The sequence below is a fragment of the Heteronotia binoei genome, chromosome 13 (assembly GCF_032191835.1).
Source record: "Heteronotia binoei isolate CCM8104 ecotype False Entrance Well chromosome 13, APGP_CSIRO_Hbin_v1, whole genome shotgun sequence".
Classification (NCBI taxonomy): Eukaryota; Metazoa; Chordata; class Lepidosauria; order Squamata; family Gekkonidae; genus Heteronotia; species Heteronotia binoei.
The window spans coordinates 39453313-39465747 of NC_083235.1; the positions used below are offsets into that span (position 1 = coordinate 39453313).

Here is a 12435-nt window from a genome sequence, read left to right on the forward strand (position 1 = left end):
TGACTTTGATGGACTGAGTCTGATTCAGAATAAGGCAGCTTCATATTTTGATCAATATAGCTCCCCCCCCCTTTTGCAATTTTATCAATGCATTTGTGCACTTAGCAGCTGATTTTAAGGATCCAGCAAACTTTCCCAACATATTTTGGAAAGAAGAAGCAGAACAAGCAGAGTTTTCTTAATGTATCAGTTGCACTTTGAAAATAAAATCAGGTAGTTCAGAATTCTAGAATCCATGCAGCAATGCAGCAGCCGAGAACTTTGGAAGCAATTTCCAGCCTGTCCTTTCCCATTTTCAGGCCTGTGGGAGACAGCGCCTTTATCTAACAGTGACTCCATTCCAAAATGGGATTTTCCCACATATAAAGCAGGAAACTCCCACATTTAAAAGGAATGTCCACATGATATTGTGTTCATTCAGAACATGACTCATGATCTTCCCAGAGCTTTTCCCTTTAAACCAGGAGTATCTGTTTGGATACTTCACCTACAGCCACTTCACCAGGACAGACTCTGCTACTAGGCAAACTAGGCAACTGTCTAGAGTGCTGGCCTTCTGGGGGTACCGAACTGGGCACCCCTCCCCATATGAATGGTGACATTATCAGTTGGCGGGGGTGGGGTGTGTGTGCCAGAAGTTAGCCTTGCCTGGGGTGTCAGACAGTCTAGGGCTGGCCCTGCATCTCAAAGTCCCCCCTTTCAACCCAATCAAATAATGTTTCAGTATTGTTATGATGACTAACCTTTACAACCTTGTTCTACAATGTAAGCAAGTATTTGTTGGCTAAGTTGTTTGTAATGTAGTGCATATAGCAAATTGCATATTGCATATAGTATTCAAATGTGATACACGTGATAGATTATTATTGTATTTTTCTTTTCTCATATCGCTGGTTACAAACTATTGGTTACCAGCTGTTTGTTGTATTATAATATTTTTCTCAATAAAGCATTTAAAGTTAAAAAAAAACCCAACCAAAGTAGGTTTAATTTTAGTCTGTCTAGATGCTTCACCAGAGCTATAAACTTTTGTTTTAAAATTTAAAAAATGTTTAGCTCTCCGCTTTTTCAATAAGTTTAAAGTCTTCCTGTTTCCCGTACTAGACGCACTTTACTGTTAGTAGGCTTGCCAACTCTGGGATGTAAAATTCCTGGAGATTTGGGGATGGAGCCTGGGGAGGGAAGGAACTGCAGCGAGGTAGGCTCCAGGTTGACTCAGCCTTCCATCCTTCCGAGGTCGGGAAAATGAGTACCCAGCTTGCTGGGGGGGAAATGTAGATGACTGGGGAAGGCAATGGCAAACCACCCCGTAAAAAGTCTGCCATGAAAACGTTGTGAAAGCAACGTCACCCCAGAGTCAAAAACGACTGGTGCTTGCACAGGGGACTACCTTTATAATGCCATCAAGTCCATACTCCAAAGCAGGAGCCTGAAGTTCAGTTGTAATTCTAGTAGGTCACTGTGTCCCACTTGGAGGTTGGCAACCTTATGTCTAGTGTGGCTCAGCAGGGAAAGGGAAAGTGAGAGGAAAGAGGAGGTGCTTGGCAAATGCGCTGCACTTTTCCACAGGTGTGTTGGAGGAAAGAGGGAGGAGCAGAGGATGGAGGTAGCAGTAGCAAGGAGCAGAGTGGGAACAGTGATGTGTGGACACCCATTTCCACCCAACTCATTGCTGCCACCATGGTGGGGTGAATTTTTATGTCCCCTGTCTGGATGCATCTGGTAAAATTCTATGCAGAATTACCTCTCCTGAAGTCAGTGGGATTAAACTGGATTCTCTCCATAAAACTGCACAGTTAAAAAAATATATTTAGAATAATATGTGAGTAACTGAGATGGCCAGCCCTCTATTTTGTCAACAGTGAAAGATATTTGATACTAGCCAAGGAAATGCCAACATATGTTCTTTGCTTCAGAACTACTGTTCCTATTCATATGCAAATATAACTGAACATTGCATTTATTAATCAACTAAAACAAATGTGTTGGACCCAGCAGAAAATTTCCAGTGCCACAGAAGCAGGAGGTGATTTCTGCTGATTCCTCCTCCCATGGCAGACCTCCAGCTCCTCTCCATATGATGTTTCTGGGGGTCCCCTAGCCCACAAGAGCAGCTAGGAGGGTACATTTGGGGCTGCACAGGGAGGGTGAGAGAAAAGTTTCACTCTGCTGACAGAAATACTTGCCATCAATAGAAATCTGCACAAGATCCAGCTGAAGTTGCCAACCTCCAGGTGGAGCAAAGAGAATCATGGATATAGGCTAAAGTAAAATAAACCCAAAGGTTTCCATGAAATTTCAACCTCCAACCAAACTTATAACAAAGAATAATTTTACTCAGAATAGAAATATAATAATAAGATCCTCATAATTCAGTAGGGCTACTGAAAGAGAGCTATAAGTGGAAGCGTTCTTGCCAATCCTTGCTAATTCTTATGAGCAGGCCTCAGATTCAGCAGGCGCTCACAGGAACACAGCTCCTGAGCCTTTCTGACCCCCCCTCCTCCCTTCACCTAACTTTTCCATTAAATAGTAGGTGCAGCTGCATAACAATCCCTGAATTAGGGTAGTGGGCAGCCAGCCAGCCACCAGGAGCTTTGCCATACCCCCAGCAACCCTCATTAATCCCTGCGCCACCCTTTCTCCACTTCTTATGTGATTTTGGGTGGCGCGTGGCTTGCTGGCCTTTTAACTGGGAGAGGAGCCCAGAAGAGCCCCAGGTGAGCGGGGCCTGCTTGGGCTGGCTGGATCTCTAACCAGCCCAAGCAGGTCTCACTCGTCCAGGACTCTGTTTTCTTGCATCGGGTGTGGGGGGTGGCATATGCTAATGAGCTCCACCACCTTATTTTTCTACAAAATGACCCCTGCTTATGAGCAAATGCAGAGAAGCTTGATACAACTATAGTGAAATGGGGAAATATGAGTATTGCCTCATTGCAGAAGCAGTCAAGCTCAATTTCTACCTAAGAAGATTGGTCACCTTCGGAAGATACTGCATAGACTTCACCTCAGATGGACTTTGCAATAATTTGCCTTATAAATTTTGGAGTGGGTTTTTAGTGGTAACATCCCATATTATTTATACTGAATTGTGAGAATCTTATTTATTATATTTCTATTCTTAGTAAAATTATTCTTTGTTATAAATTTGGTTGGAGGTAGAAATTTTACGGAAATCTTTGGGTTTATTTCCCTTTAACCTCCAGGTGGAGCCTGGAGTCCTCTGGAATTACATCTGATCTTCTGATGACAGAGAGAGTTCCCCTGGAGAAAATGGCTGGAGGGTGGATTCTGCAGCATTATGCCTTGCTGAGGTTCATTCCCTTTCCAAACCTTTTGCTTGCACCAGGCTCCACTCCTAAATCTCCAGGAATTTCCAACCCCAGTTGGCAACCCTAAATCCAACCCAACATGATTAATCTAAGATTTTTTTAAAAAAATAAGAGACAACCTATAGAGAAAATGTTAATTCTAAAGCTTAGTTTGAAAAGACCTATTAACCCCACCCCCAAATATTCATCCTGAAGAAAAATTATTAAAGCAATTATAGTAACACCTTAATTATAACTCTACTTACTTAGAAATGTGTGACATTAAAATTTGTGAGACTTGCTTAGATTCCAGGGGGAAGGATTACATTTCTAAATGAAATACTTTACACCCTCTTTTTTTACATTCTTAAACCCAGGGCTTTTTTTGAGCAGGAATGCACAGGAATGCAGTTCCAGCTGGCTTGGCATCAGGGGATGTGGTCTAAAATGCAAATGAGTTCCTGCTGGGCTTCTTCTACAAAAAAAAAGCCCTGCTTAAATCTAACCTTATCCATAATTCAAATTAGGAGATTTGTTTTTTAAACAGACTTTTCTGGCTAGAAACTTTACTGTTTTTTCCTTCTTAAAATCATTCCAGCTAATCATTGTGCATAGTTTGGACAAGGCTTGCTTTTCCCTGTTATTGACAAAACCCACTTTGATCAGTTTCTGGAGGGCCATCAAAAAGCAAAAGCAAGATGGCATAAAAGGGAACATCACTAATAACCCATTGATTGTTTGTCATCGATTCCTACAAAAATACCCCTCTTTTCTTTAACTTAAAAGAACAGAGGTGTATTATTTGTAAGAATGGATGATAGACAAGTAGCTGCAGCCAACTACTTCCCTAATGAAGTACTGGAGATAGAATTAAGTTTGTGTCAAGTGGCACCTTTAAGAGCAACAAAGTTTTAATCAAGGTATAAGCTACCATTTGTGCACACGCTTCTTCAAATACAAAGTCTGCATGCACACAAAAGCTTATGCCTTGTATAAAGCTTTGTTGGTCTTAAAGGTGCCACTGGACTCAAACTTTTTTCTGCAGATTCAGACCAACACAGCCACCCACCTGAATCTATCTTCATGGAGACAGAATTGTTATTTTAGCCATTAGACATGGAGGCAGGATTAGATCTCTCTAAAGCCTTTGATCTGCCCTAAAGATTAGCCCATGATCTATCAGCACAGCGGCTTTGGTTCTACTCTTTTTTTTTTTTTTACCCTGCCCCCATCTCCCCTACTAACATAAAGACTTGTAAAACAACCCCAGTGTTGCCTGCCTATTCCTTAGCAGTTTTTAGATGCTGGTTGTCAGCTACAATGTGCTTAATGACTGGCAGTTCTTGCTAGCAGAATGGCACTCAGCTGATCTCCTCCAGCAGCTGAAATTCAACAGTACAGAGCTCGGAGACAATCTCAACAAATGACTTCACATTTACCATCATTAGGCTGGTGATAGTGCACCTCAAAGACTGAAGATTATCCATGATTATTTCCCCTGCCAAAGGAGAAAAGTCTTCCAAACTACTCCATTCCACTAGAAAACAAATCAAACAAAGGAAGGTTACTCAGGCATTGCTGGCAGATAAAAGCATCTATACATTTTACTGTTCCCTTCCCCATCTCCTCCCCTGTATTCTCTCTGTGCATGGATGTAACAAGACACTTTACTGTTTCAGTATCATTGTTCGTTCTGTGTCTACATGTCAATAGAAGAAGATTGTTTTCAATAAGAACAGCAAACATGATTTAAGCAATTTACAGCAACAAAGAGGCAAAATGAAAAAAAGGCAATTTAGGTATGTTTATATGACTAAGGGAGTATATAGATCTATGGATCTTTAGCTAAGACAGAAACCCTGTACACAAGATTTCCTGGAGTTTCAAAGTGTTATGTGTGTATGTGTGCATGCATGTATGTGAGTGGGTTAGATTTGAAATAAGGCATGGAAGAGGAGAGTTAACCCCTTTCCTTTGCACCACCTTCCCAGTCTCAACAACCTCCCCCCACCATTGCTGCTGTTTGCCCAGGCCCAGATTAAGGCATGGTGAAATCCTAAACTATGTCAAGTTCAAGATGTTCCAAAGCATTACCAAGAGTCTCCCTCCCCATATATACTATTCTAATTTTGGAAATGTAGTGGGAGTTTTTTTTTAATCCAGAGGCATTCCTTTGTGCAAAAATTCAGCCTTTTGTTAGCCCTATGAGGGAAAACAAATCCCGGCTGGTAGCTACAATGCGGCATGATGGGACGATGCCCCCTCACTCACCAGCCCATACTCCAGCCTGGAAAGATGCCAGACCCCCTCCCAGTGTCAAGGTGTTCCCCTTGCCATAAGTACTTCCATGTTGGTTCAGATTTTTGTAACTATGTGCTATTGTGCTTGTAGAGGCAACTGGCTGTGTAATCATGCTTACTGAGTCTGTGAAACTTACAAGTATCCTTTCTCACCCGGAGATATTTGGTATGCCTAAACCTTCAAGGTTATACTCTCAGAGACTATCGCTGTTTGAGGATAAGGCTAACTGGAATGCTAAGGGGCAGGGGTGCTGCTTGATTTTTTGCTCAAATGAAGTAACAGTCTGAGCCAATCTATATACCTGATTGTTTACTTATGACTCCTTAGTTCTAGCAAGACCTAGTCGTGCCTGATACAGCTTTGTTATTGAATAAAGTTTCTATGATTGAATAAACATAGAGCTCATCATTAATGAAAACTGTGCAGTACTTGACACTCAGCCTGGGAGGAGCCTGGGGAGTATGGCCGCACATTTCCAAGCAAGAGGAGGGGAGCATGTTCCAGGCAGGAGCCTGAAGCAGGAGAAGAAGAGTGTGGTGAGGAGTTCCAGTGTGGATGGAGGAGACCAGTGAAGGGAATAGGCCATTCCAAATGGCCTGCCCCACACTGCCCCAGCAGCAAACCTGCAGCCAGCAGCCCATGGGATTTAATGTTGCTTATAAGTTTCAATTTGTCTGTATGGGTACAAAACAGCATTGCTAAGAGAACTTCTCTTAATTCCTCTTTAACCAGTTTCTTCCTGATAACTAACAATCAGTTTCTTTTTCCTTTTTTTCTAAAAAGGAATTTGAAGACTATTTCTAATCAATTCCTTTTTGATCAAAGAGCAATTCTAAGACAAGAGAGGTTGGAAGGGAGGTTCTGCAAAGTATTCAGAATTTTACTTTGTAGATGCTCAGAGGCAAGCAATGACTTCCCAAACCTTTATGTGTAACATAAAACAGCTTTAAGGGATGAACCTACAAGAGGGTGCATAAATTTCTTTTCAAAGTGAAATGAAAGATAAATTCCCTTTCAAAGAAAGGGGTGAACAGAACAAGGGGAATCAGTGGCTACATATCAAACCGTGAATTTCGAAAAAAAGAAATTGCCCTCCCCATAACAATGCTAATATAAGATTCTTGAACAATCTCCTTCTTTCCCTGATCACATAAATAGCAAACACAAACTCTCTGGTTTCAAAATGGAGTTGGATATATTTATGAAAGATGTTTATAGATAGCCTATGCTGGGGTGGTCAAACTTGCTTAATGTAAGAGCCACACAGAATAAATGTCAGATGTTTGAGAGCCTTAAGACACGAATGTCAGGTGTTTGAGAGCCACAAAGAAGGAATGAAGGCATGAAGGCAAATAGATGAGAGGAAGGGGAGGGAGGAAGAAGTGAAAAGAAAGCAACTTTAACTTTAAATGCATTCTCCAAGCTGCTGCCTGGCTTGGCTTGGAGAAGTGATTTAAAGAGATAAATGCCTTCTCCAAGCTGACCAACAAGGCGGTGGGGGCTTTGAGAGCCACACAATATGTGTGAAAGAGCCACATGTGGTTCCCAAGCTGCAGTTTGGTCACCCCTGGCCTTTGCAATAGAAGGAGATTTTCTCCTTTCCTGTGAGAATTTTTAGAGTACCAGAAAGTTCAATAGAGGATTTTAGAAATACATGCTATCCTTTCATCCACTCTATCAAAAATTGTAGAAATCCCTCCCCCTGAACCTGTTCTGAAATCTCTCTTGACTTTCCAAGTGAAATATACTTTTTGAAACCAGGTTAAGCAAGCCATTATTTGGTCAGGGTGTTTTTTGTTAGTTTAAACTACCTTGGGTGGGGGCAGGTAGCATGGTATAACCTGCTCTCATCAGACCTCTAAAGCTAAGCAGAGTCAGTACTTGCAAGGGAGACCATCAAGGATGTCTCTGCAAAGGAAGGCAATGGCAAGCTACCTCTGCTTTTCACTTGCCTTGAAAGCCCCTTGTTGGGGTTGCCATAACTTGACTGTGTCTTTATGGCACTTTTCACACAGTCCAACTGCCTTCAGCTATTTTTTGGATATAAATAAATATTTCAGTATTGGATTTTTTTCTAATTCTAGTTGCTTTGGTTTGATTGTCCTCCTTCTGCTTTTTGACAAAGTTTTTGCTTATATATGTTGTACTTTGGTCACATTATGAGAAGACGGGGTCACTGGAAAAGACAATATTGGCAGGGAAAGTTGGAGGCAGCAGGAACAGAGGAAGACCCAATGAGATGGATTGACTCAGCCAAGGAAGCAACCTTAGGTTTGTAAGACCTAGGCAAGACTGTTAAGAATATAATGTTTTGGAGGTCACATTAATTCATAGGGTTGCTATAAGTTAGGAGCAACTTGCCGGCATTTAACACACACAAACCCTGCAGACACCATATACATTGCAACTATTCTTGCAGTTTAGGGTGCAATTATTTCCATTTGCTCTGTTAGATATTTCTTATATGATAATGACAACAATATAAATCCCTCCCATGTATCTTCACTGTAATATGGGCTTCTTTTTTCAGTTTGCAAAAAAGTCTTCTAAAAATCACACTCTGAGCAGTCACTTGAATGGAGGCCCTGCACACTTGCTTCTTAAAAAGAAAAACAAAACTTGGGGGTTGATTCTTAGAACTTCTAGTATTGTGTCTCATTTGGTCTTTTGTCTAATTATGTGAAAAGCCTTAAGCGTTTGACAAGACGGGGACACCATCATGGTCAGCTGTGAACTTAGAGCAATGCTACTATGTTAAAATACTGATTCATGAATGAGATCTAACTGGTAAATGAACCTAAAAACAACATCTCCCCCAGGTCAGAGAGGCGAGGGATGGGTCATAAATATGTATTCTTCATCTGATGACTTTTATGAGTGAATGCACTGGAGATGCCACAAGATGTTTGGTGGGGAACATGATTTTAACACGTTCAACCTGCAATGATCAGACATCAGCCCATCATCAGGTCTGTTCAGTTTTCTGTCAAGAGGATCAGTGGCACAAGAAGGATAGAGGGAAGCAGAACTCTATCAGGCTGTCTGAGAAGATGCGTGAACAAAAAACTGACTACATGGCACAGTCCTATTAGGAAGGAATAACTGCACAGCCAGATGAAGCCCTAAAGCATTACCAAAAACAGTAACTTAAATTTTAGTGGGTATTTTTTGTATCTAGAGGCCCCTCATAAAACCAAAGAGTAGCTTACTTAGCTTGTGCATAAACCCAGTTCTAAATAATTGAATTAACCCACTGTATAGCCATGAACACGTCAATGAACAGGCAAAAAATCCATCAAAACATCAGTTCCCTGTTTGCAACTGGCACACAGGATGCGAGCCAAACCAGTAGGTGTTCAAGTATCTTTAACTGAGACCAGAGTCCCTCAGCATAGAACTGCACTCTAAATCCATCTGAGTAGCTAACAGCCATCAGGGCTAAGATAGTGTAAGCAAATATAGAAAAATCAGGTGATAGACAACTGTGGCCCTGTGCCACTCTCATAGCACCAAGTTTGGCTAACTTCTTTTAACCTCACAAATTTTGCAGGGGGTGGGGTGGAGTATCCAGCAGCACAGAAGATTCTGGCCAAGAGAGAGAGACATGCATTCAACACAATGCTTTCCACCAGACTCCAGACATAGGCCTAACTTGAGAGTGCACCATGCCTTTCAAACATAATGTGAGAAGCAGCACTCTTTTAACTTGTGTCCATTAACCTCAAGTTCCCTGAGGCATTAACAACATAAGCACCCCAGACTTTGTTGAGAGTCTACAGTTCTATCTCCAGCCACCACTATGAAAATTTAGAGGCTGTTAATGTAACATCTTGTAGGAGTTCTGCCTGCGTAGAGCCGCCTTTCATTATAGCAGGCCTGTAAGTGTCATTATACTTGATGGCCTGTCACATTTTCCATTGTAAACCATGATTTTCTGGGCTTTATAACTTTTGCTGCATTAAGTCACTTAGACCGAAAGCTGGGTATACAAGCTGCCAAACCAGACATGTTCCATTACTGTGCCAGCATAAATTGGAGAAGACTATTTCAGGTTGTTTAATTTCAAACAAAAAGAATGTGCAGTCTTGTCAGACACCATCTTTTTCCGTCTGCTGGCCAAAAGAAAAAAATGGGCTGCATTTTGGGGCCATTCTCTGTCACCACAGACAGTGAAACTATATAATATTCTGGTGAAAAGAAACACGTAGCAAAGTTAACAGGACTGTCAGTCACTAGCTATGTTTCTGCATTTTTTTGAGCTCAGCAGCCTAACAATTGAAAGGTTGGAAAAGAAAAAAATGGAAGAGACAGCCTCAGAGCTCAGACCTTATTTCAAAATAACCTTTTAGCTATCATAACTGCAGAAAAACAGTGAAAGACTGCGGAATTCCCTCAGATTTTCAGAATCAAGAGTTGTGCATCACAAGCCACCTACAAATCATCAGGACTACAGAAGAATTAGGATTATCACCTATGTAGCATGTGAATAACAACCCAAGATAACTCAGAGAGGGGCAAAAAGAGAAAGTCTACCCAAAGATTATTTTAAAGGAAGAAGAATAAAGGAGAAAGAAGGAGGAAGGAGAAAGGAGGAGGAGGAGAACAACCACCACCACCACCACCAGGGGGTCCAATTCTATGAGCCCCAGAAGAAGGTGCCCCTATCCTTCATTATTTCCAGTGGAGGGAAGGCATTTAAAAGGTGTGTGGTCCCTTTAAATGTGATGGCCAGAACTTCCTTTGAAGTTCAATCATGTTTGCCACACCCTTGCTCCTGGCTCCACCCCCCAAGTCCCCAGATATTTCTTGAACTGGACTTGGCAACCCTATAGACCTAGGAATGATGTGAAATTTGTCAGTTTTTGTATTTCACAGGCATTTAGTTGCCTGACTGGAGTGAAAAGCCTTGTTCTCTCTCATAAGTGTCTGGTTGACTATGCTTCACCAGATCCTTAAAAAAAAAAAAAAGCTGAACCAGACCTCAGGTTCTAGTGACTTGCAGAATAGTAACAACTCCTAACCCAGAGATGTCAAACATGGGGCCCAGGGACTGAACCAGGCCCCTGGAGAGCTCCTATCAGGCCCCTGAGCAACTGGCTGTTGTCTGCTTCCTTCTCCCTCTCTCTTACTTCCTTCTGCATCTCAACTTGCTTTGCAAGACTTGCTCAATTGCACAGGAGCAACAGAGCAAAACCTCGATTTTCTCCATTGGTTGAGGCTTCTCTGCGTCCTGGTCCGCTGGGGAGGGAGGGAAAGAGCCAGAGCTTCCTTTGCCCAGTTCCCAGATCCCATGGGAGAAATACAAAGAAAGCACCTTTAAGACCAACAAGCGCTAATGTTTTAAGCATGTTTTATTCTAAGTTTTAAAAAATCTTTGTGTTTGCCTGTGTCCTTTAAAAAGTTTATATCTCTGCTACCTTATCTTAAATAGGTACACACATGGCCTGACCCAACAGGGTCTTGTTTATGTCAGATCCAGCCCTCATGAGATCGACACTCCTGCCCTAGCCCAAACCTGAAAGCAAAGAAGAGCACAGGTCCTCCTTCTCCAAGGAACAGGGTACCCTCCCCTCCCTTCCCCACACAACCAATTTCTTGCTGCAAGATTTCCTGTACTAAAGCCTGGGAATAAAGGAGTGCATTAAAAGTAGGCAAAGGAATAAAGTAGTGAACAATGGCACTCCAGTTTACAATATGTTTCTCAATAGAGAGACAGCCTATTTTTCTTTTCACTTCAGCCTGGGTTTGTTGCCTGATGAAAAGAAAAGAAAAAAACTGCTATGCATCACAAGTAGAAAGTCTCTGGGCAGAAGCACTCTAATTATTCCATTAATAACAAGAAATGCACTTTTTATTATGCACTGTCAACATGGCAAGCGTTCAAGAGTTCTGTGAAGCGAAGATGTGCTTCTTGGGATTTCAGTGAAACAGGACCTGGGGTGTCACTTGAAACCAGGGCTGCCCAGCTCAGCTTAGGCTGTTCCTGGATATCTGGGGAGGGGGGAGGTGAGTGCCTGGAGAGGGGGAGGGGATGCTCTCCTCCAAAGCTGCACTGCCTTCAGGGGAGCTGATCTCTGCAGCCGAGAGATCTGTTGTAATTCTGGGAGAACTCCAGGCTCCATTTGGTAACCCTACCAAAACCCCAAGTCTCATTTTGCACATATCACTGCTCACACATGGTGCAATCCTGTACTACCACAGTCTAAGTCTGTGAGCTCAGACTGGATTACCTCTGCATAGGAGTAAACAGCTACTAGTTGTTTTCTTTCTCCTGGTATGAACCTGTGCACTCTCTTAGATATTCTCAGCATTGTGCTCTTTGGTTCCTCCCCCACCCCCTCCATCTTCTGCCAACCTGGCTTCCAGCAGCAAACAGGCTTTTACTTGTGCAGCACCAACCTACTGGAACAGCTTGCCTGAGGCTACCTGGCAATCTTTTTATCAGTGGTGTCTTTGGGGGAAAGCTTGTAAACCAGGCCTCTTGTTAATACTGAGGGAAAATAGCTTTGTTTTGTGTTGGATATGTTTCTTTTGAAAGGAAAATGCCAGGTTTTGTCAGATTTTTTTACAGGTTGGGTTTGGGTTTTTTTTTTTTGGCAAGTTAAGTATTTTTTTTCTGGATTCATTTACTGTTATTTGATTTGTGATGTTACCTGCTTTGAGGCTGTGTAAAATAGATGAACTACAATAATCCTGCCCTTCCTCCAAGCGGATCTGCTTCTCCACATTGATCTTCACAGCAGCCCTATGAAGTAGATTAGGTTGAGAGACAGCGACATTCCTAATGTCGCTTTCATGGCCTAGTGGGAAGTAAAACCTGAGT

The 12435-nt window shown here is 42.1% G+C and overlaps 1 protein-coding gene across 1 annotated transcript in view; it reads right to left on the reverse strand.

Annotated features, from left to right (window-relative positions):
• Nucleotides 1–12435, reverse strand: part of ANKFN1 (ankyrin repeat and fibronectin type III domain containing 1) — a 188511-nt gene that overhangs the window by 99600 nt on the left and 76476 nt on the right. Inside the window, exon 6 of the mRNA XM_060252504.1 lies at nt 4751–4848. Within this exon, the coding sequence (XP_060108487.1) occupies nt 4751–4848 (98 nt within the window). The remainder of the gene's footprint in view (nt 1–4750; nt 4849–12435) is intronic.